We start from the raw sequence: 26,476 nt of genomic DNA, 5'->3' as shown, positions 1-26,476 counted from the left end.
AAATTTTGCCCAGCCTACTTAGTCCATGTTCTAGGCGTAACACAGTATGTCAGAGCTGCTGGAACTTATTCTTTTATATGTTTCTGTTATCTAAATTACTTTTTTCAGGATCGCACCATGAGAAAATGACCTAATCCTTTAAACAGGTTTTTATATTACATTTATTTTAAAAAGTGTTTTTGATAACCTTTTTTATATCACTCCGACCAAATCATTTGAATAGAAGCCTTCTCAGCTTCTAAACTAAGCATAGTCTAAACTAGACATCGATATTGTGAACGGAGGATATGGAGGTGAGCTGTGACACCACCTATTGTGAATGGTGGCTCCTGTTTTTATAGGCTGTATGAAGTGTTACCTTTCCTTGCATTCTTGTCTGTGATGATAATGAGACTGCTGTAAAGTGTTCTATAGAGAACAGAAAATATGAATTTAATATAAGCCCTAGAGGCCAATGTGAAAATTTCAAGATTTTTGGCAATTTTTTTAGAGAGATATTAGTGATATAATGATATGATATAATAAAGAAAATCATAAAAAGTACACACAATCATACACAAAAAATACATTTAAATTATAAACCTGATATAAAAAAAAATTCATTTCTGATGACACATTCCCTTAAAGATATGGAGCGATTCTGATTAAGAGCTGGGTAATCACGCTGCTATGCTGGTATTTTGCTAATGATGCTGCACCGTAGCACATGTGTTCGTTACATTAAATATTTTTTGGGGTTTGGTACTGTTGTACATGTTGACTCATCCCACATCTTGACCTTTTGATTCTCCTGCCCTGATCGGTAGGGTTCAGGCACACTAATGGAGGATTTGTAATGCATACATCACAAACATATAACTATATCACAATACTATGGCATATGCAGACTTTTGTAAGTGGAGCATGCTTCAAATTCTGGTTTAATTCTCTCCCAGTCTGTAAAATAGAACGTCAAACTGAATGACAACCCACAACAAGAATTATCCATTCATGTGATACTCATATGATAGTTTGTATATGTGTTACTCTATAACTTTTGTCCTTCCATACTCATTTTTGCCATTTGTTGGCCATTGATGACAGACAGAATTAATGAGTAATCTCTGTATAGCTGGCCTATTCATACACAGTGATCAATGTGGTATATCACATGTAAAAATAAATAAAGATAATATATTAATAGATGTAAATATTATGCCTAGGCCATATAAGTAATACATCTGCCATATATTCTAAAACACATCCCTTTGATTGACATAGACCAGAACATTGTAAATATAAAATAGTAGCAATTAATTATTTAAGTAAATGCTCAGGTATTTACCAAAAAGGACATAATTCTCGATTTGAGCGGAGACTTAAAAGTGTGTGTATATGTGTATATATATATATATATATATATATATATATATAATGTCACATATGAGATGGGGTAAAATCATGGCGTTACTACCATATGGGATACAAGTGACAGGAACTCTTGGAGAAAAAAAAGACAAGTAGTCAACATATAGCCATAGTGTTAGCATTAAGGTACTGTCACACTTAGCGATGTACCAGCGATCCCGACCAGCGATATGACGCGGTCAGGATCGCTGGTGCATCGCTAAGTGGTCGCTAGTGAGCTGCCACACAGGCAGATCTCACTAGCGACATCGCTGGGGACGGGGATCGCTACTTACCTGTCAGACGCGGCGATCCTGACGTCCTCCCGCCCGCGTCCACGCGTCGCTCGTCGTCACAGCAGGAAACCCAGCAGGAAGCTGACGACGAGAAACGGCCCAGGACGTTCTCGCACGATCAGCGATAACCAGCGGGGGAGCCGGTCAGAGGTAAGTATCAGACATAGCGATATCGGCAGCAATATCGCTATAACGTCACAAAAACCAGTGACGTTATAGCGATATTGCTAGCGATATCGCTTAGTGTGACAGGCCCATTAGTGTTAGAATTAATCTACAATTATTACAAAAAGCTGTGTTTTCTAGTTTGCCTCTCAGCAGATACCACTATTAATGAACTTTTATTAGAACATTACCAATTGGAAATATGGCTTATTCTTGTATATTTGTCACCGCTGTGTTTTAATGTGGCTTTCAGTTTTTTAAACCTCTTACGTGAAGAAAGGGTTTATTGCTCTAATTAAACACTGTTGTTCAGCATGTCACTTAACACAGATACTTGTGCAGCTAATTAGTCAGTGGTTCAGTCTTGTAAGAGGTCACTTGCTAACTGCAAATGGGTTGGATGGAAAGATTTTTTTATTATTATTACTATTATTTCAAATGGGAATGATTGCAGGTTCCGAGTGTTCTTTTTCGTTAACTTCTAATTAAAATTGAAAATGTTTTTTTTTTTAATTGGGACATGGAGGTTTTAGTCAATTTTGCGGAAACGTGGGGAATAGGTAGAACACCTTGTTTATGAGGACAACATGTTTATCAGAAACTGTTCCAAAGGTTTTCATGCTGTGTTAATAACATCATTTCCAGGAATATTTTTGCTCATAGATATAAAATTGTTTGGGATTCACCATTATATTTCAAAATCAAAACATTAATAAATAGAAATCCTGTGCCTGAGGTGACTGGTGTAGTTACTTTAAAAATCCTTTTTAGAATCATGTCATTTATCTTGTTTGATCTGTAGCTGGGATACATCAGCCTCACAGATATAAGAGATCAATTTAATAATACATGCAGTTTAGAGTGTCAAAAATATTGTCAATGCCCTTTAATTCCTCATGCCTTAAATTGGTATTCCAGTGTCAATCTCTTCCATATCTGGAGGCGAACGGTTCTGAAGAGGTCATATGTATGAAAACTGCAGGAATCATGCATGTATCCTCATCTGATCAAATCAAAAAGATTAGTACATGATACCTCATGTATGTATCCCAGCGGATAGCGGTAGGTGTGACATTATCGGCAGCGTTAATTTACAATGTGGCAGTGAGTGGGGTGGGAATATCCTTTCAACTTGTGGGCCAATGTTTATTACCTGACTGTAGGGAAAACTAAGTTGTAAAGTCAATAAGTTCTATAATAAGTAGTAATACAAGTATTGAATACAGGGACTTAAGAGCAGGACCACAGACAGCGTTCTGTGGACGGCTTCAAAGTAGTTGCAGAATATTTTTCCGACATTTGCAATAGACAAGTCCCATGCACCACCCTGTTGTCCGTGCACTCTTGATGCAATCATTCATTAAGTTGTAGCAATGCAGAGAAATTCAGGAACGAGGTCACCAGATATCATTATTTTGGTAACTTTATTAGTACAGAAAAATAACTTTCAGCCACTCAGGACCTTTATCAGATCTTGATAAAGTTCTTGCGTGGCCGAAACATTGTGAGTTTTCTGTACCAATAAAGTTACCAAAAGAATAATATCTGGTGACCTGGTTCCTGAATTTCTCCCCATTTTGTCCTATATATCAAGGAAGAAAAGCAAAAATACATTACAAAGAGAGAGATTTTTGTATTTGCCATTTTAGATCCAATTGTAATGTAATTAATGAATCTGTACTGCATGTGTTATTATAATCATTATTTAAGACTGAGGTAGACGTCTGAATGTACTAAGATGGCTGAAAACTTCCATGCGCTCTTGCGCAGTTAGTGATCGTCAAGAGAACTAGAGCCTGTGCAGTTTGTTTCAATGGAGGGGTGCTGAAGAATGTGTCCACTACTGGCCCGACAGTTTTCTACAAGGATTATAGTGTGGTTAGGCTTTGCTAACCAGGGGGCATGGCTTTACTAAATGAGTTTTCCAGATATTTCCAAAAATTTGACCTACAGTTCCCAACTCCTATAATGTATATGTCATTATCCACGCATGCCCACTAACCTTTTTATTGATTAAATAAGTGTTTATTTGCATGTAATGTAGCGTGAGTGCATTACTATACACACCTACTGCCGCTCTCTCCGGTGTCCAGCACCGATCTTCTGCGTGACATCAGCGCAAATGAGACCTGCCGATTTACTCTATACTCTAGGTATGAGCCATAAGTCTCTTTTACAGTGGAAGCCTATGGGAGTCTTGTTCTGATGTTCCATAGACTCTCATTGTAAAAGTCACTTCCGGGACGCACAGATCGGTGATGTCATTTGGAAGAGCAGAAGACCGGTGCAGGACACTGGAGAGAGCGGCAGTAGATGAGTATATTACTACACTCATACTACATTACATTTACATATACAGTGCTGTGAAAATTAATTGGGACAAAGCATTTTTTTATGTAAAATCATAAGTTGGTTACCAGTCAGTGGTTCAAACCAGTTTTAACTGCTTTGAACAGGCACTCACGAACCTGTTCAAAGCAGTTAAAACTGGTTTGAATCACTGACTGGTAACCAACTTACGATTTTACTTAAAAAAAAATGCTTTGTCCCAATTAATTTGCACAGCACTGTACACACATTAAATTAATAAAAAGTTAGTGGAAGTACTTCAAGTCATCAGCATTACAAAATGTAGAAAAAAATATAACTAAATCACCACTCTAATACAATATGTCATGTAAATTAAAATACAAAAAAGCCTTTCAAAGCACACAAGTAAGATGTCAGCCACTCCATAAGGTACCCAAAAATATTTTGCAGCGCCGGTTGATAGTCAGTGTAGAGAACTGTATGTGACTGTCTATGAATTTCTGATATATGTCTGATACTTTGGCAGATGTTTTACACTTAAGCAATATGCCTCATTTTCTGAAAATGCTGCACCATTTAGAGTGTCTCTTCTTTTATAAATCTAACATAAAAATGATTGATTTTCCCAACTGCTGTATGTCTCAAGGTCAATTGACTCGACTTTGGAATGGCTGATGGATAGTTGGCAGAGATATATGGTAACCAGAGTATATGCAAGATAAGGACAGGTTAACTATGCGAAACACCAGGGATTTCTCCTAGAAAATGTTCTATTTAAGATATTCATTAGTTATAAAAAGACACACAGTCTAGAAGGAAAGGTATACTTCTTCCAATCGGCAGAAGGCTCTGCAAAGAAAAAGTTGTCTTTCCTCTGGGTAAACTTATGATTAATGAATTAGGTAGATTAGTAGGGTTGTTTAAAGTGTTCTGCCTGCAGTTCTGTGCCACGAAATGTTAGATGGCCCACATGGGCCTAGAAAAATCTAAGAGATGCTGAGGATTAATGTTACACTGACACTGGTACAGAGGGAAGAGAATTTGCAGTCATCATTCCAGATGACCTAATGTTTGACAAGGAACATAGCCAAACAGGTGCAGAAGAAACGGAATGTGAACACCGGAGCACAGCAGAAAACTTGGGTGATGGATTCTGCTATATAGGTCGTTTGTGAGCTGCAATATCTAACACTGAGATGTTTTTTCTAGCTATTAAAAGAAAAGGGAACATTTTCCATGGTAATTCCGAGTGCGGTTATCAATTCCGATGCCGCAGACTAGATACGATATATTAGTATATTTGTGTAAATGTCTTTTCTTTAACTTCTCAAATAAAAAGAAGATGCCATAGTGAATAAAGACAATAATAATGGATAATAATGCAGTGTGCAAAGTCAACACGGACAATCAGATCACAGTGGGAGGTGTACTAACTTTGACGGTCGATCGCTGACTGTTTTGGTCTTTACTGCAAATGAAAAAAATGAATTAATAGCGACAGAGGAATAAAAGAAAGGAACGTAATATAAAAGGAAAACTATATGGTGACAGTAATACTTGAGCAGGGTGTCTTGCGGTGCACCCAAGGCTGTACACCGCTAAGGTAGAGGAAAAGATGGCGCTATTTCCATAGAGCAAGCTGCGCTAAGGAGTTATGATTGTTCCTTTTGTTAATATGTGCGAGGCTGTTACTATACCAAATATTGTCTTTACTATAAAACATATGTAGGCATTTATTTATACAAGTAGCACAGATTTTTTTTCCTTGGAAAGACTTCCATAGTAAGTGGCACTTTTTTTTGCAGCATAATGTACTTTTTCTGTAGCATTAAAGAAAGCAGTAAAGACTGTGTCAGCGACAGCATAGAAATGTAACCGTGCAGGAGGAATATATCCTGTCATTTGGCACAATGTGGGTATGTTCGCTGAAGGGGTTGTCAGACACAAACGTGAAATTTAACACAATTTGGCGCAGGAGATATTTGCTCAGAAATATAGCACTATTTTGGCATTTTGCAATGTGTCTGCCATTTTTCCAAAAAGTAATTGGGGTTTAGCACAAGGAGATATGGCGGAAGCGATGCATGGTAATTTCAGCACTGCTACATGTGTGTTTTCAAACATGGATTATTATTATTATGGATTAGTGATAAATAAATACTATCCGCATTATCTTAAACATATTTTTTTAGAGTAACAATGCATATAGATACTAACCTCAAAGCTGTGTTATTTCACACTACTGTATGGTAAGGATTGTGTATGCGGTATCATAATGTATTCGGTAAGATACATTATCATACACATCCTCTTAGTGACTAAGATTATGTTAGCACAATAGTGGAAGAAAGTCAAGGTTCCTAAGTTTTTGGACATACTTGATAAGATAGGCCAACATAGATTAAGAACACAGATTTGCGATTAACAACAATCACATCCACAAATATACAAAAAAATGGAAGACTTGGAACAATAAATTCCATATCAAATAGACCTATTAAGAGGTATTATATTTTGAGGCCTAAGCATGGCCGTTATAGTACCGGGATGTTGTATCTCCTTCCAAGAATGTTACCCCATAATAAGGATTGGCGATTTTCTTTTTCTTTTATGTTGTTATACGCTATACGCTATTTAATGCCTATTTGTGGGTTCTCTAGTTTTAAATTTTCTCCGTACCTGTACAAGGTTCTTTACTTCCCATTCCATTTCCTCCCTTCCTACCTTCCTTCCCTTACCCTGTATAATTACTAAAAACCAATAAAATTATTTGAAAAGAAAAAAAAATATGCCTGCACACAATGCAGACATAGACACATACAAACATAGATGCACTCACACATATACACACAACAAAACTGTGATGGTATGATATGCTAGGTGGATGTCATTTTGTGTATATTTCTATTTCACTTGTTTTCATAGTGTTTTTCTTGATGCCCTGTGGGTCTACAGCCTGACTGTGACTGTCTCTTGATGACCCCCTGTGGTGCATTAATCCACGCCTGAGGAAGAGCTACCACCACCCCCCCAGAGTGGACCACCGACCACGGCACCATAGATACTTCTCCTGGAGTGTACAGACTCCAGCCTCTGTCCTTTAGCTACTCAGAGCAACGGCAACACCACCTGCAGGATGTCTTAATTGATGGATACAAAGTGTCAGGATTTAGACACAGGGGCATTCTTGACTATCGCTGACCCCTGTGTGGTTCGACCCGAGGCAATTTACCAGGGTCTGGCAATTCCCATTGTCCTGGCGGGGGGTGCCCGCAAATATATACAGCGAGCTTCTGTGCGTTTGGATTATGGTTGTGGAGAAAAACTGTGTTGGATTGGAGTTATGGGAGGACTTCCAGCAGATATCTTCCGTGGTAACGACATTGGGGAGTTACCGTGCCAATTTGTGGGAGCAGTCACCCGACTACAAGCCCTTCAAGCACTACATCATCCGGACCTCACCAGGGAGCAACCACCACGAACCGCATCAGAGGTGGTAAGCAATACGTTCGCTGCTACTACATTGGGAGAGTCTTGGGACAGAGAGGAGTTTAGGAGAGAAATAGAGGGTGACACTAACTTAGCAGCCCTTAGGCGAAAGGCAGAAACTGGGCACATGGGAGATAATGGGGATGGCTTCACTCGAGAAAGCGGACTGTATTATCGTGTAACAAAGGGCAGTGACCAGGGCAACACTGATGCAACGGCCAGGCAACGCATTATCCCTCAGAAGTACAGGGCACAGCTACTCCAACTGGCCCATGACATCCCCTTGGCTGGGCATCAAGGGAGAAAATGGACTGAAAAGAGACTCACCCAAAGTTTTTACTGGCCGGGCGTCTCGCAGTTGGTAGCCCATTATTGCCGCACCTGCGATGTGTGCCAGCGAATGCGGCATCCAGGAGCTCGACATAAGGTACCCCTGCAATCCCTGCCCATAATTGAGGAACCATTTCAACGTGTAGCAGTCTGTCGACATAATAGGTCCTCTGGCCCACCCCAGCCGGTCGGGGAAAAAATATATCCTGACCGTGGTGGACTATGCCTCTAGGTATCCTGGAGCTGTGGCTCTGTCCATTATTACAGCAGTAAAGGTAGCCAAGGCCCTTGTTACCATCTTTACCTGGGTAGGGTTTCCTAGTGAAATATCGGATCAAGGCACTCAGTTCATGTCAGATCTGGTCCAGTCCCTATGGCATACCTGTGGTGTTCGAGCCATTCGCACCACCCCATACCACCCACAGACCAACGGACTATGTGAACGCTTTAATGGAACCCTAAAAAATATGCTGAGGGCTTTTGCTGACGTTGAAAAAGACTGGGAAAAGTACCTGCCACATCACCTCTTCGCCTATTGGGAGGTTCCCTAAGAGTCCACAGGGTTCTCTCCCTTCGAACTACTGTTTAGCGAGAAGGTCCGTGGGCCTCTCACTCTTCTGAAAGAACATGTGGAGGGAGACATCTCAGATACCGGAATGCCCATCATTCCCTATGTTCTAGAGCTCAGAGACCATCTCGCCCAGCTAGCTACCTTCACTAAAGAACATCAGCTAATGTCCCAGTCCAGACAAAAAACCTGGTATGACCGTAATGCCAGGAAACGGGAAATTATGGAAGGACAGCAAGTGCTCATGATTACTGCTTCCCCTGCCAACAAGCTTCAAGCAGTGTGGGAAGGCCCTTATCAGGTTGTCAAGAAAATTAATGACCCTAGCTATGTTATTGCCCTGGACTCTAGTGGTTGACAACAGAAAACCGTCCACATTAACATGCTGAAAGACTACCACGACCGATCTCTGCCTGTTCTAGCTGTCTGCCACCCCCCTAGTGATACCGCCGCCGACGAGTATCTCCCTGATCTCCAGGTTGCCCAAGCGGGAGGATCACTGGAGCAAGTGCCCCTGGGCTCCCATTTATCGGATATACAAAAGGACGATATTGTCGGCGTACTAAGGCTGAGGGCTGCTGCTTTCTCCTCAAAGCCAGGGAAGACTACTCACCAGCCACCATGTGGAAACCCCCGGACAACGCCCCATCCAGCAGGCTGCCTACTGGGTTCCAGAGGCTGTTCAAGGCATGATAAAGAACGAACTGGAGGAGATGAAATGACTGGGAGTTATTCAGCCATCTCACAGTTCTTGGGCCTCTCCTTTCGTCCTGGTCCCCAAGAAGGATGATACAACACGATTCTGCGTTGATTACAGACGATTAAATGATGCCACCAAGAGTGATGCTTATCCCATGGCCAGGATTTATGAGCTATTGGATCGTCTAGCCAGTGCCCAATTTGTGACCACGTTAGACTTGAGCAAGGGGTACTGGCAGATACCCCTAACGGAGGATGCTCGGGAGCGCTCGGCCTTCATTACTCCATTTGGGCTTTTTGAGTTCCTGGGAATGCCCTTTGGGATGAACACTGCCCCCGCTACTTTCCAGAGACTGGTGGATCGACTGTTACAACAATGTCAGGACTTTGCCTGTGCTTACTTAGATGACATTGCCATTTTTAGCACAACCTGGGAGGAACATCTTAAACACTGGGGCATAGTGCTAGACTGTATCCTTACTGCAGGACTGACCATTTGCCCTGATAAGTGCCAAATATGGATGGCTGAGGTGCAGTACCTCGGGCATAGAGTAGGGGGTGGGAACCTAAGGCCTGAGCCTGCCAAGGTAGAAGCCATTAGCAACTGGTGTAGACCCCAGACTAAAAAGCAGGTACTTGCATTTTTAGGAACTTCTGGATACTATAGCAAATTTGTTTCTAACTTCAGCACCTTGGCCAAGCCCCTAACCGACCTGACCCGCAAGAACATGCCTGGGAATGTGACGTGGATGCCTGCATGCGAGGATGCCTTTTCAGCGTTAAAGACTGCCCTCGTCACTGCTCCTGTCTTGGCTGCCCCGGATTATAAACGAAGGTTCCTCATGCAGACAGATGCATCCACCTTTGTGATTGGGGCAGTACTTAGCCAAGTGAACGCCGCCAGAGAAGAACATCCTGTTGCTTTTTCCAGTCGGAAACTACTGGATCGGGAAGGTGCCTATGCCACTATTGAAAAGGAGTGCCTTGCCATCGTATGGGCGCTAAAAAAATTGCAGCCATACTTGTATGGTAGAGACTTTACAATTGTATACAGACCACAACCCCCTCACATGGCTGAACCGCGTATCAGGGGACAATGAAAGATTGCTGTGGTGGAGCTTGTCCTTACAACCCTACAGCTTCTCCATCCAATGCAAGCGGGGAAGCCAACGCCGATGGTCTGTCTCGACAAGAAGAACCATAGGCTCCCCAGGCCGACCTACCCCTGCCACTGTACAAGGAATTATAAATAACTGTGCAATGTGGACTAAAGTGAGCAGGCCAGAGGTCTGTGTAGACCTCATGGCGTGCTCACTTATTATGGGGGGGAGAGGTTGTGATGGTATGATATGCTATGTGGATGTCATTTTGTGTATATTTCTATTTCACTTTTTTCATAGTGTTTTTCTTGATGCCCTGTGGGTCTACATCCTGACTGTGTCTGTCTCTTGATGACCCACTGTAGTGCATTAATCCCCAAGGCTCCTTTGTTCTCCTCTGGGAGGCCTGGAAAATTCCCCAACCTGTTTGACTACCCCTGGACACAAGGATGGGGGTAGGGAGAACAGGAGCTGGTCAAGTCAGTTCCTGTTTGGAGTGGATCGTGTAAAGACTGCACTTCAGAGAGAAGGACCCATTTTTATCCTCTGGCGCTAGTTTTGGAATCTCGTCTCCCTGGACATTTTATCCTGTTACTGGACTACATTCTTGTTCTGTATATTGTATCCTTAGTGTGGTGGATTGTTTATGAACCTTCTAATTTTACCTGTAATAAAGGTCTTAGAATTGTTCACCCTTCCCTCGCTCTGTTGATTGTGTGGCATTGGAGAAGGACCCCGTGACAAAAACCATCATGTACATGTATACACATATACACAGAGGCTGATACACAAATACACTCACACACATACACAGATACACCGTCATATACACATACATATACTGATACACCCTCATATGCACACAATATGCACACATAAACAGAGGCACATACATAGATAAACTTACACACATACACCTCATATATATGTATACACATATACATAAGCTGATAAAGAGATACACTCCCACACATACACATGTACAACATATACACAGGGGCACATACACCTACACCCACATGCGTACACCATCATATACACAAACACACACATTCACAGATACACACTCATATACAAATAACCACACATGTACTCACACATATGCCCTCATATACACATATAAACACGATATACATACACATATATACACTCACACATATATAAACATGTACATTTACACACATACATACACAGATACATTTGCATACATACACACATGCACGCACACACATACACATGCATATGCCCAGATATACATACATGTATACACTCACACTCATACACAAACATATACACTCACACAAGTATACACACAGACAGGCACACATACACACAGACAGGCACACGTACACACAGACAGGCACACATGTGGGGAGGTTGAGCTGACGGACAGGTCTGCCTGTAGTGAAGGGCAGAGGGATAGTTCAGTGTAGGAATGAAAGCACTGAGATGAAGAGAAAAGGGGGCCTGCTGTAATGTGACCATTAGAGGGCAGTGGGGAGCGTAGGAGAAAGTGGTTATGTAACTGCCAGGGGTCAAGGTCACTGCCATTGGTTAAGAATAACTGTCAGGTGATAGTGGGCAGAGCTACCAGGGCTGGTAGTATAAAGGCTGAGGGAAGGTTCTAGAAGTTCCAGTCAGCCAGGGGAGCTCACTATATAGGAGGGATTGCCGTAGCAAGGAAGACGGTAGAAGGCCCTCAGAGAGTAAATTACAGTGGAGACGGTCACGGGGGGTGGCCCAGAGGACAGTAGCGGCAGACAGAGATGGTCTGAGAGCAACAAGTAACGGTGTACTTTGAATGGTGAAGCGCTGTGGTGAACATGCCTAGGGCAGCCACGGTGGGAAGAGCCACAAAGGACGCCACGACAGTGAAGCAAAGGAAGTGAAGGTATCCGGGTCTGTGTAAAAAGGAAATGTGAAAGTCCTGTAGTGAAGTGTGGAAGTCATCAAAAGGCGGTGAATAAAAACGGACTCAATTTCTGTCTCAGTCTCCAGTCTGTCGGCATCAAGAAGTGGGTCACCCCCCAGTCCTGTTGGATCAGCACCATCTAATTGCCTCCCTCAGCCCGTACCCTACACACATACACACAGACAGGCACAGATACACTCACAATAAACACACAGACGCACATTTACGTGATAACAATGTTATAGCGAGGACTCTGCACCAATGTAGTAAATATTGGAGTAATGTAAGCTCACATCTGCTTGTTATGGAGCACATCAAATCCTTGCTGTTTACACCTTCCTATTTAAATCCATAAAGATTAATTACAGACATTACCACTTGGTCCATCTGCTCTGCGTTTACTCATTTTACCCCTTCATCCATTTCTTGTTATATATGCTTGGCTTTCTGCTAATCCTAGTGTAAAAAGTTCATGCTTAATTTTCATGGGAAATGCTGTCTGACTCTCAGTCACTCTGAAGTGAAGATCATGTCCATGAAGCATAAATCCCAAATCATCCAGCAGCAATCGGATATAATTTCTCGTTCCCCATGGTGACGCAGCCCCTTGTGTATCACCTACTACAGTTAATTAATCTGCACAGGTTCCCCTGGGCTCGTCTTGTTTATGAGAAGGAAATAGGAAGTTGGCAATGTGCTGCGCCCTGATTCTCTGTGCCTAATGGTAAAGTGTCTGCTGGATGTGGAAATTCTGTTTCGCTTACCATAGTAAATATTGTTTAGCAGTGCAAACTGGAAAAGACCAGAAAATATTTAATTCATGAGACGCTCTTTGCTAAAGTAATGTCTCATTAGAACAAACTGCATGTTGACTATGATAGATAAATGTATACATTTCTACAGAAAATAAACGCTTTTGTCTTTATTCCAATAATTTGAAACACTTAGATATATAGATTGTTTGATATCACAAAATTGCATCTATAGGAGTTGAGGAAGAAAATTTTCAGGACACTGGTCGAGCGGTCACGTTGGTAATCTGTGCCTGCCGGACGAGAGCCCTGTGACACTTCTACTACCTGTTGGCATCCCCGATGTCTGTTCTAATTAGTATGCCTGGCGCAGTGTCATGCTTGCATTGCTCCACAAAAAAGACGTCACGCTCGGCGAGGTAGGAGGATAGTCGCAGGTCTCAGTATTTGGGTCTTTAAATCTCATTGTTCAACTTTAGTATCTATGTATATTTTTATTATGTTTCTACAAAAATATTTTCCTAATCTAGCACGTTGTGATCCAGAAAGCCTGACATCCCTCCCTGCACGGACCTGCAATAAAACTAAGCATTTCAGTATCACAGAATCATTCTGTAAGTCTGAAAATCTTATAATCTGAACCCTTACATTGATACACTAACTGAATTTTCATTTAACAATATATATGAGAAATGATGAATGTTGCATTATATGTAAGTTCACATATGAATTAGTCAACTTTATTTCTTGGTTGGTTTTGTTTCCACGGGCTTTATTTCAAGCACATTGATTGTTTCACTGGCATTTGTATCATATTTTCCCTACAGATTTATTTCGGGAGCTTTAGATATTCTTTAATATTGATCTATATTTACATTGTCCTGTATTTATAAGTCTTTACACTTTAATAGACAAGGCTTTATTTTCATGGGACGAGTCAGGATCCTGAATCACTAACTGCCTTCAAACATGCAGATGACTGCTCAAAAGTGATTAGCGGACCTGTGGAAGTTCGGGTTCGTTGAGTTCGACTAAACTTGAATCCAGAGCTTGGTTCACGTACTAGAATTGTACCCGAACTTGACCCTGAACCTCTCTCCCTCCTCCCCTAACTCCAAAACTGACAGACGTCTAGAAGAATTACATTATCGGAGATCAGCCACGGACACTAGGTGTCTGCCACGAGCCCCAAACATTACAGTTCGAGTTTGCTCATCACTACTACTCAATTTAACTGCAAATTTGTGTAAAAAATTATTCAAGTCAATGACAGATGTGTGAATCTTCATAGTAGTAAAAAAAATATTTGGGGGTATATTAATGATTACTTAGGGTCTGTTTACACGGACCGACTGGTGGCATATCACCGGTGATCAACAAAACTTTACCAATCAGCGCCCTTTAATAGGCTGTTTACAAGGCAGATCAAACTAATTGATGCCCACAGAGCAATATATAATAGATCTCTGTGTACGCTGGACGCCATGGTTCTCGACAGAGTGAGTCTTCTTCACACAGGGTAATGCACCTCCGAGACAAATGATCTTATTTATTGTGCAAAAGATCTTTTTATCAAATGAACAAGAATTTTGCTTGTTTATCAGGGGATCGGCAGTGTAAATGCAGCTTAAAGATCATTTTTATAGTCTGTCCAGCAGCACAATGTGACTACCGATTGGTAAATCTTTACCGATTGGCAGTCACTTAATAGACTCTTTATATACAGTAGGCATGCCAAAGTAAACGATGCAGTCCGAGTGATCAGTAATGGATTCCTCAGTGCGCTCATGCCGCCATGATTCTTGGCAGTACGAGCCTTGTTCACACAGGACAATGTACCTCCAACAACAATGATCTTTGAGTGTAAATTCAGCTTCAGTATACAATTAGATCAATTAAGGATAAGAAGGAAAAAAAGAAATTGAAGTGTCAAATGGTAGGGAAAACCATGTGTCCAGTTATTTTTAAAGATTCTTTCATTTGCATCGCTGTTCTGAATGTTAGCGATAATTTGTACTGACAGAGGTGCTACTGGTTAAGATTGTAACAAATTTGATCCATGCAGACATTCAGGAGACAAGTTTAACAGATTTCCTGTAGTAAGATTATGCCTCCAGGAGAGTCAAATCTTTTCAGTATGTCTCCTATAATAATCAAGAATTATCATAGAACTACTCAATACATTGGGAAAGACTGAAAGGATTAATGAAGTATGACAAAAATGTACCTTGGGGTATCTGTCTGTATAGATCTTCAAGTGGTGCTGTGAAACATCAGACTTATTGGCAACTGCTATTTGTACATGCGTGTCATGGGAAGGAAGCGTGTGGAAGCCTGGCTGAATCCAACTTGTGGCTTAAACTGTCACAGTCACTTATGTCACTATTAGCAACATCTTGTTCTTCGGATCTTGACTTGCATTTTATTTTTATGTCATTTGATTTATGGAAATGAGATGGCTACATTAAATATTAGCAGACTAGAGGGCAGCATTAAACACAGAATTAACAATGAAGCGCTTAAACAATAGTTTGCGGAATCGAATGTCATTTTTGCACTTTAAGTCTATGTGCACATATTGAGTAGAATTTCTGCACCATTTCTGCATCTCTTGGCAGAAAAAAACAGAGATGCCAAATTGTACGTTTTTGCCGGCGTTTCTTCCCTGCATTTTTGCCTGAATTTTTCCTTGATTTGAGTAAGGTCAGTGGTGAAAAACGCAGGGAATAAACACACAGAGAATTGACACGCTGCAGATTATTTTCTGCACCAAATCTGCAAGTCAAAAATAAGCAACGTGTGCATGACAGCATAAGTTTCTCCTTCACTTTGCTGGCATCAGGATTGCTTCAGGTTTATCTGGAAAATCTGCAAGGTATAAACGCACCAAATCTGCAACGTGTGCACACAGCCTTACAATTCTGATTTAGTTAAAAGACATTAGAACCAGCTGTGAAGGGACTTTGGGATCTGTTTTCTGACTACCTGCAATTGCAGATATCAACAAGAGTTTGGTTGTCATGCTAGTTGGATCTCAGCATGCCCATTTTGATCATTTGGTTAATGGCCCTTTTACACAAGTCATATTGGCTGTTAAAAAAGCATCATTGAACTCAGTACAATCCAATCGGCGGTCGCTTATGGGCATGATTAAATAGGCCAATTATAGATTCAGTGTTCACAGAAAGATCATTAATACGATGCATGAGCATAAGCTCTCATGTTTTGTGCAGCACGTCACTTGCTTTTACATTAAATTGTGCTGCTGAATAAGATGATTTTTATGTGTGCATTGCGCTTGTTCATTGACTAATTACCAGCCGGTTTAGATGGTCTTATAGTTGCAAATGAAAGTTTATAAGAATGCTATGCCAAATTTTAGCTCAACTAAGTGACCCTTAAGTTAAACTGTAGCCATCAGTTTAATTTTTAATTCATAAGTCAATAGAACACGTTAAAATAAGCAACTTTGTAATATATCTTATGGGGTTAATCTGCAGGTTAATAGAATTACTAACCTGCCCGGCACCCGCATGTAGCTGAACGCTGCAGAGAGAAAATGAACTTTATTCTCCTCTGCAGCATTTGGTTTCAATCACAGGAGCGGCACCGGTGCAGGTTCAGTTTTCGCTCTGAGAATTACAAAGTGGTGGATGTAACTGCATCTCCAGCCATGACTGACAGCCGGTCCCAATACAGCCAGTGTCAGCCAGGGCCGGGGGTGCAGTTACAGCAGCTGCACCCCCCTGTTTGGCTACTTGCAGGTGGCGAGCAGGTTAGTAATGCTATTAACCTTCAGATTAACCCCATATCTGCATGTTAATAGCATTTCTGCTGGTGACAGGTTCCCATTAAGCTTTTTTTTTCTTCCTGTTAAAAATAAACAAAGAGTAACATTTAGCTGACAGCTTTCTCGAGTATACAGTCAGCGTTAGTGCTAATGCACACATCAGTGACATGTTTATGGAGACACAAAATGGTATAGATATAATAAGGTAATATGGAATCCGTTGAAGCTTGGCATAATTGTTTGCATTTTATTTTAATAAAAATTTCATGTAAAGTTGGAGGCTCCAAAAAGAGTCAAAATACAGTGGGGAAAAAAAGTATTTAGTCAGTCAGCAATAGTGCAAGTTCCACCACTTAAAAAGATGAGAGGCGTCTGTAATTTACATCATAGGTAGACCTCAACTATGGGAGACAAACTGAGAAAAAAAAATCCAGAAAATCACATTGTCTGTTTTTTTTTCATTTTATTTGCATATTATGGTGGAAAATAAGTATTTGGTCAGAAACAAGCAATCAAGATTTCTGGCTCTCACAGACCTGTAACTTCTTCTTTAAGAGTCTCCTCTTTCCTCCACTCATTACCTGTAGTAATGGCACCTGTTTGAACTTGTTATCAGTATAAAAAGACACCTGTGCACACCTTCAAACAGTCTGACTCCAAACTCCACTATGGTGAAGACCAAAGAGCTGTCAAAGGACACCAGAAACAAAATTGTAGCCCTGCACCAGGCTGGGAAGACTGAATCTGCAATAGCCAACCAGCTTGGAGTGAAGAAATCAACTGTGGGAGCAATAATTAGAAAATGGAAGACATACAAGACCACTGATAATCTCCCTCGATCTGGTGCTCCACGCAAAATCCCACCCCGTGGGGTCAGAATGATCACAAGAACGGTGAGCAAAAATCCCAGAACCACGCAGGGGGACCTAGTGAATGAACTGCAGAGAGCTGGGACCAATGTAACAAGGCCTACCATAAGTAACACACTACGCCACCATGGACTCAGATCCTGCAGTGCCAGACGTGTCCCACTGCTTAAGCCTGTACATGTCCGGGCCCGTCTGAAGTTTGCTAGAGAGCATTTGGATGATCCAGAGGAGTTTTGGGAGAATGTCCTATGGTGTGATGAAACCAAACTGGAACTGTTTGTTAGAAACACAACTTGTCGTGTTTGGAGGAAAAAGAATACTGAGTTGCATCCATGAAACACCATACCTACTGTAAAGCATGGTGGTGGAAACATCATGCTTTGGGGCTGTTTCTCTGCAAAGGGGCCAGGACGACTGATCCGGGTACATGAAAGAATGAATGGGGCCATGTATCGTGAGATTTTGAGTGCAAACCTCCTTCCGTCAGCAAGGGCATTGAAGATGAAACGTGGCTGGGTCTTTCAACATGACAATGATCCAAAGCACACCACCAGGGCAACGAAGGAGTGGCTTCGTAAGAAGCATTTCAAGGTCCTGGAGTGGCCTAGCCAGTCTCCAGATCTCAACCCTATAGAAAACCTTTGGAGGGAGTTGAAAGTCCGTGTTGCCAAGCGAAAAGCCAAAAACATCACTGCTCTAGAGGAGATCTGCATGGAGGAATGGGCCAACATACCAACAACAGTGTGTGGCAACCTTGTGAAGACTTACAGAAAACGTTTGACCTCTGTCATTGCCAACAAAGGATATATCACAAAGTATTGAGATGAAATTTTGTTTCTGACCAAATACTTATTTTCCACCATAATATGCAAATAAAATGAAAAAAAAAAACAGACAGTGTGATTTTCTGGATTTTTTTTTCTCAGTTTGTCTCCCATAGTTGAGGTCTACCTATGATGTAAATTACAGACGCCTCTCATCTTTTTAAGTGGTGGAACTTGCACTATTGCTGACTGACTAAATACTTTTTTTCCCCACTGTATATACAGTACCCCTATGGGTTCTGTATTTAGAGTCCGTGTGATGTCCTGGGTGCAGAAGAACTTACTAAGCTAACATGCAATAGAAAATCACATATAATAATGTAATATAAAAAGGAATCATGCCAAAAAAGTAAGAAAACTAAAGGTGCGCTTACATTGCGCAATACTTAGTGATAATGACCACCGACTGACAATAGGCTTGCCAGTCGGTAATCATTTAGAAGCCTGCTTACACATGCTGACCCGGCACCAGATGTGCACTGAACGATCTATAATGCATCACTCGGTACGCAAAGACTTTCATGGTTCTCAGCAGCATAAGTCCTGTGCAGCCCAAAAGTTCATTTCACCTGATTGGCTTGTTATCATCAGCCTACTTTATCTCCACAATTATCGTGACAGCGTTCCTAAGAGCGCTCATATGTGATAAACGTGCAGCGTAATTGCACCTTTAGAATGACATAACTAAAAGTCTTTTTTCCTATCAACCAATAACAGATTCTCTGCAATTAATGTTCTAAAAAATTTTACATAATCTAGGACATTTACACATCCAAAAAGTATTCTAGTACTATTTGCTTGGAAGCTCTTAAAAGGAACCTGTCATGAAAAATGGCTATTAACCTGCAGATATGGGGTTAATCTGCAAGGTAATGGCCTTCAGAAGCCATGCAGCCACCGCACTGAGAGACCCACTGCCGGGAGGAAATTAACTTTCCGTCATAGAGGCACAACCGGCTCAGCCTGAGTCACCGCTCAGTACATAGTGAGTGGTGGTTGAAACCACACCCCAGCACTAACTGACAGCCGACTCTGTACTGAGACTGCCAGGAGGATTAAAGTTTGTTTTCTCCTGGCAACAGGGCTCTCAGTCTGGTAGCCATCCTGCCCAGCACTCTAGTAACTTGCAGATTAACCCCATATCTGAAGGGTAATAGCTTTTTTCACATGACAGATTCTCCCTTTAAGGTTTCTTCTTGCCGTCAGTGAACAGAGACATTTTTGTTTCTATTTTAAAACTGAAAGCATCCAGTCCCTATGGAGTCCAAATGACACAACTGGACTCAACGTGCACTTTTCTCTCTGCTGGATTCTGTTCTGAATGTGAAGAAGTAAAATGATTTGTCACATTTTAGTCATTATACAATCACAACCTTCCTCTTATAGAAAATAAGCATTATGTAGGATGGATAACGTCCATGACACCTAAATTGTTATGACATATGCAACAAATTGTGGCAACACTGGCAAAAGAACGGAAAATACTGTAAAACAGCGTGCTTTAGGACCCGTATTACAAAAATATTGCAGCACTATTAGGAATTAAAGGGGTTGATCCCTTTTAATCTTTACTGTAATGAATGCTTTAAGGACCTGATTTTGTGTACACTTACTATTATATCCTTAGACCGTGTCTCCTCCTGCTTTTGTTAGTGCAGATTTGCTCATAGGCTGCACAACTCTCCTGTCCATAAAATGGCTGTTAGCGGAGAATTATGTGACCAGACATGTCCATTAGCCTCCTCCAATTGAAAAGCAGCTTTCCTATGTGAAGTTTTCAATTGGATGAGGCTGATGGACTGGTCTGGTCACCTGCTCCTCCGCCAGAAGCCATTTGATGGACAGTAGAACTGTGCAGGAAAACAAACTGTCATTCCTATATGATAGGAAGTGCCATACAATCATATCTTCAACACATCTGTTAAAATAATGATTAAGTGGCCATCCACTTTAAACTGTCCTAAAAGGAAAAACTTATCTCAGTTGGCTCTGGGAATGAGACGGAAATGTTACCTGCTACCCTAAACATTACATGTGCTTCTATAGAACAATCACATGATAAATACTCTGAATTTTGTATTACAATATTTAAAACTGATTTGCCACCTGGAAAATATTACAGATTTTTCATGTTTAATCTATAATTTGCAGAATAATTAGACATATAGAGACACCTAGTTTGTGATTGGTAGTATGTTACATGTTGGCCTTGCGTATTTGGATGCATATTGAAAGATCAAACAAGAAGCAACAAAGATCAGCGCACCTCCTCTCCAGTCCCACCACACAGATCATGCAGTGCTGCAAGTAGTATGAAGGTGAAGCAGAAGTCCAGCATGGGTGATATCCATAAAAAATGACTTTTATTCCATTTCCATTAAAGTCACTGTCACTGGTAAAGAACTACCCGTTTTTGTGTCTCTGGATATAAAGATGGATTTTGGACTTATGTGCTGTTAATGGAAATGGAATAAAAGTTATTTTTTATGGATATCAACCACGCTGGACTTCTGCTTCACCTTCATATTGAAAGATCTCTTTGATATTATACAATAGGTCATTATAAAATTGTTATGTACAGACCAATATGTATATAGGAGTCCGGCTCAACAGGACTGGATTTTCCTTTTCTTTTTCTTTTTTCTTTTTCAAAAATTGTAAAGTATGCAAAAGAATATTTTCATGGTCAACATGACCCAGTCAATGTGTTTCTACTGCACTAAGAAAAGGAAAATCCAGTCCCTTTGAGCCGGACTCCAATTTTTTCTATTATCCTTGATGTGAGGCCAGGGTGAGGCCAGTGTATGAGCCCCAGGTGGATGAGCATAGAGCAGGTGGGTGAGCTGGAATGAAGTTTTTATAATATATATACACACACACACTCATAGTCAACTGTTAGGTAAGTGGTAAACACATAAGCAAGCACTGTTAACTGGTCTCCCCAACTGAATTACTGTTGTCTGCATGGCTGTTCAGCTCATATACCATTGCAAGCATTAGTGTGCTGCATTTTAAACTATAAATTTTATATCCGATTTTTTCAATTGATTTATCGTGTGTTTACATGTTTTACACTCTTTCTGCCCATTATATGACTTGTATCTGCCATTTTTTGGCAGTTTTTCAATTCTGTAGGCTCTATTTCTAGTTTTCAGTTTCCTTGATTTCAGCTCCAGAGTGAGGGAAGACTAGCTGCAATGGTATCTCCCATAGACTGCCCACACAGAGAAGAGGAGATCCTGCTCCCCTAAATCTCTAAGACACATGGAGAAGCAGCAACAGGAGCATAGAGGACAATGAACAGAAGTTCTGAGCAGTGTAGCTGTGAATCCAGCACTGGGGGTGAGAAAGTACACTTACTAGAAGCATCAGCAGTATATGTGTGTATGTGCCTCTCTCTCTCTTTCTCTGCAGCTGCTCTCTTGCCCCCATCCTCTCTTCATAGACTGAAGCAGCATCAGTTATTAGAGAGTGAGTGATCAGTGCATGAGGCAGGGAAGGAAGGAGAACTGCCTGATGAGTGGAAGAAGATTTTTTTTTTCCATGTTGAGAAATATAAAAAATCTTATTTTACTTGTACTACTGATTCATGAACTCTTAATGCCCAAATAACTTTTTAAAAGCAATTTAAAATTCAAATTATTCAATATTTTCCCGCAAGTGCTGGAAGAAATATGTATCTATACTGTGTAATGAGCATTTGATGCTGAAAAAAGTCAGTACACAGATTAAAATCAGCTTTCTTTTTAGATAGGAGCTTCTTATATATTCACATTTATGGTATTGAAGGGAAAAGACACAAAGGCAGTCTCAGTGATTGTCTTTGTTGGCATATAGGACGATTAACCTTAGTGTTTCGGCCCTCGAGATCACTAGATTTTTTTTGGATTTTTTTTTACCATGCGCTAGCTTTGTGCCAATGACTTTGTGTGAAATTACTGCATATGGGGGTTGTCCAGTTTGGAAAGCACTGACAGTAGGGTCTCAGTGCCAGATGCCGAATGCAAAAGAATCTATTACAAAGCCTTCCATGATGTAGTGCCGATTGAAAACAATGGCCGTCTATGACATCCAGAGCTTTCAATACTCATCCATTCAGTCCAATGGGAAATCCTATTGTAATAGCTAAATTTGTCCTAACACAACATATGGTATAAATACATATTTCAGCATAAATAGAGCAAAAATAGAAACATGTCTAGGTTTTCAGTGTTTTATGCTGCAAGTGTTCTCCATACGATATATGTGACTTTTTGGAGTGCATATGATATATTGTACCCTTACTCTATATATGCATACATGTATTTGTTATCATGCCTGTAGTACTTCCCATTCTGTACTACATACGTAACTTGCCTTACTTTTACCGGCAGCTCTATATTAATCAATGAATATGAATATTAGCTATCTCCTCTTCCCATTGCGCACAGCCAGAGGCTTGACGTATTGAAGCTTATTTTATAGTCAATTTGCATATGCATTCCTAACATAAACTAAATGTTAATAGTTCTGATGACATTTCCATCTGACTGATGGTGAGATCCAGGAGACACGGCAAACGTTGCAGCAACCGACAACGCAAAGGATTTATTAGCACCACAAATGTTGATTAAGTGCTTTTCATACTATGGCCTCAATATCTCACACTGGCAAGAATCCCCATGCAACCCTAAAATATGTAACATTAAAGGCAAAAGCAAAAAAATAAAAATTTTAATATAAATTATTGACCTATGGAATAGTTACAATATTGTTGTCCCATTTAATTAAAAAAAAAAAATAAATAAAATTAAAGCAAAGAACAGGACACATTTATATCGGGTTGGTTCAAGTTTAGAAATTGCTTTGCATTGTTAATATATTTTAAAAAATTTATAGAATTACTGTTGATGTACATTAAATATATGCAATTTCATTTATTCCTTTTTTTACAAAGGTCACAAAATTCATATTACTAATTAATAAGCATTTCACAAAAAATATTAATTTTAACACTGGTCATTGGTGGATATGCAATGATATTTTTAAGTTTTTGTGAAGTTCTGTGACATGTAAAAAAAAAAATAATATATATATTTTTTTAAATAAAGAAAGTGAAGTATGCCTTTTTCAGAGAACAATAGCTTTAGGCTGGAGACATCCATGCAGTTAGTGATGCTTTTTTATAGCCAGAACCAGAATTGGATCCAGCAAGAAGGAAACGCGCAAGTTCTTCCTTCGTATTTCTCATTCTCTTTGAGTCCACTTCTGCTTTTGGCTCAAAAAGCTGCAACAAAAACTCACACCATGTAATGTCTGATTCCAGCTTTATATATATGAAATTAATTCAATGCTTATGGATTAAAATTGGTTGTGCTAGTGCTGTCACTTAAAAAAAAAGAAGCTTTTTTTCTGTTAATTATTTCACTACAAATTTTACTGAATAATTGACTGTGAGAAAGTGAAAACTTTTCACTAAGAAATATATATGTGGGTATTTTTACCTCTTTATTCATGTACTGGTTAGGCATGAGCGAACCCTTGGAAGTTCGGGCTCTGCTACCCGACCTGAACTTTATTACGAAGTTCAGTTTGGGTACCAGAACTTTACCCGAACTTGATCCAGACCCCGAACCCCACTGAAAGTAATAGTGACCCGAACTTTTGAGATAGAAAATTCTCTCTCTTTCTCTTGGACTTCCCCTTGAACTCCAAACAATGTAATGAACTTCTAGGAGAAGTCCAAGTTCGTTTTTTAGCCTCAGACACTAACTGTCCGGTACAAGAGATGAACAAACCCAAGCTTAAAAGTGTGGGGTTTATACTGGACAGTTAGTGTCTGGTGCTAAATGCCAAAAAAGGACTTTTCCCGGGATTCCGTTGCAATGTTCAGAATTCCGGGGGAAGTTTGTTGCAGAGAGAGATTTTCCAGATCAAAAGTTTAGGTCACCATTGTTTTCAATGGCTTTGGGTTCTGGTTCACATTTGGGTACAGTCTTGGTACCCAAATTGAACTTTGTGATAATGTTTGTGTCGCATATCAGAACCTGAACTTCCACGGGTCTGCTCATCCTTTTCTGGTACAAATCCCGAACTTTTAATTTCGGGTTCACTCACCCCCAGTACTGGTTTTATATGAATAGCCAACATCATGTTTTTTTTTTCACCAGTGCCACCGTATCTTATGCAAACAGTGCCACTCATGTCCATCGGCTGTGAAAATATTAGTTATTACTAAACTGCCTTATCAGTTATAGCCTGTTGACAGGAATCGACTATTTCTGATAAAAAGCAGAACCAACTTTCCCATCTTTTGATGCCATCCTTGGGAATTGTAGTAACTGCCGTTGGGTTTGTACAATGGTCACTGGTAGATTACTTTGCTATCCACGTTCCAATTCATGAGCAGATTTCACTTCCATGCCATCAGCATTGAAATACAGGTATAATTTAATAAACGCAATCATTACAGACAGTGCTTAAATGTGAATTTATTTCCATATATCATAATGTAATTTGTTTGTTTGTATTTTTTCATTTAATCCCAAATCCATTTGTTAATTGAGAAAATGGATGTATTATTGTTCTGAAATATGAAAAGGAAATGTCTCCATAAAAGTCATCATACAAAGTTGATTCTGCGTTTGAGAATATTGTAGATTGTTGCTATTGTGAGTAGAGCTCTAAAGGATAATGAAATAGATATTTCCATCTTATTTTCTTGCCTGTGATAGCTGCATGATGTTAGCAGTACACTGATTTGAAAATATTGCTCTGTGAACCTGTATTTGCTAAGCATTACTGGAAATACAAATTGAAACTGTCAGTAATATAATGGGCCGTTGTAAACGATCATTTATATAAAGTAATGGATGCTTAATTAAGATCTTATGATAGTTGCAAATGTTCTGTGTGCCAATTTACCTTGTGTTCCTTTTCCATTAAAATGTATGCATATTAATTTATTTTACGAATGGAATTATTATATATGATGTCTGAAAGCTAATTGCACTCATTCATGTATATATTGTGACTTTTTTTTTTCAAACCTGTTCTGTCTTTTGCTTTAAACTGTGTATTTTTTTTTTCCATATGATACGTTTAATTATATGAAGTATAGAGATCTTTCCTAAATGTAATTGTAAAATTAACAATAAAGTTTGATGAATTGTTTTATACAGTTTGGAGACTTTGTTCTGAATTTATTTATTGTTCTCGCATTACGTTTTTATAGAATGTGCATTTTTGATTCTGGGTTTTAAAGAAATACTGTTATCCCAAGTTATAGCCAAATGAATTAAAATTTGAGAATTTTCACATCTAGAATATATGTGATGCTCTCCTATAGCTTAAACTGACAACCAAAAATTGGGGTTCATATCTTAATTACGTTAAAGCTCTTGCTTTCTAGACATAATTTATCAATTAAGAGGGTTTTACTAGTGATAGTATTATGGGTTAGTCACACAGATTTTGAGACTGATCTGCTTTGAAAACCCCACATCAACACCTCTTGGAATATTCTTTGAATACTCTTCCAATTTATTTTAATGGAAAATCCACTTTGATGTTCATATGGCAAGTTTTTGGAGCGTTTTTTTTCCGACAAGGTCCTGAAAAGAAAGAACCTTCCTTGATGTGGTTTCTTGTGGAATCTGCTTCATACTTGATACTGTCAAGTCAAAAGACTGCATGATACCATGTTGGAAAAATTACTTTAAAAGCCTCTTCAAAACTACTTAAAAAATCGCTTTAAGAAAAAAAACATAAAAAAATTAAAAAATCATTGTTTTTTTAAGTTGATTCCCTTTAGAAACGTGTTTGATTTTTGTTTCTTTAAAAGAAAAAACCTCTTTGGAAACATACCCTTAGTTACCTAGACCTTGTATATTTCAGACATTAAAAAAAATAAAAAAGGACTATGCAATTTGACAAATAAAAAACTATCTGCCTGCACCCTACAGGTGATGGTGGCTTAGTACAGCAAAATTTCATGGCAGTTTGCAC

General features: G+C 39.8%; 1 protein-coding gene across 1 annotated transcript in view; it reads left to right on the top strand.

The window, feature by feature from the left end:
• LOC141094514 (protocadherin-9) overlaps positions 1-25,652 on the top strand; it is a 95,179-nt gene extending 69,527 nt beyond the window's left edge. Inside the window, exon 3 of the mRNA XM_073580362.1 lies at positions 21,661-25,652. Coding sequence (XP_073436463.1) covers positions 21,661-21,741 — 81 coding nt within the window. The 3' untranslated portion in view covers positions 21,742-25,652. The remainder of the gene's footprint in view (positions 1-21,660) is intronic.
• Positions 25,653-26,476: the final 824 nt, after the last annotated feature.

The sequence above is a fragment of the Dendrobates tinctorius genome, unplaced genomic scaffold, assembly GCF_039654945.1.
Source record: "Dendrobates tinctorius isolate UK_male_01 unplaced genomic scaffold, ASM3965494v1 ptg000064l, whole genome shotgun sequence".
Classification (NCBI taxonomy): Eukaryota; Metazoa; Chordata; class Amphibia; order Anura; family Dendrobatidae; genus Dendrobates; species Dendrobates tinctorius.
Note: the sequence above shows the minus strand (reverse complement) of the source record. Positions and strands in the feature narration are given on the sequence as shown.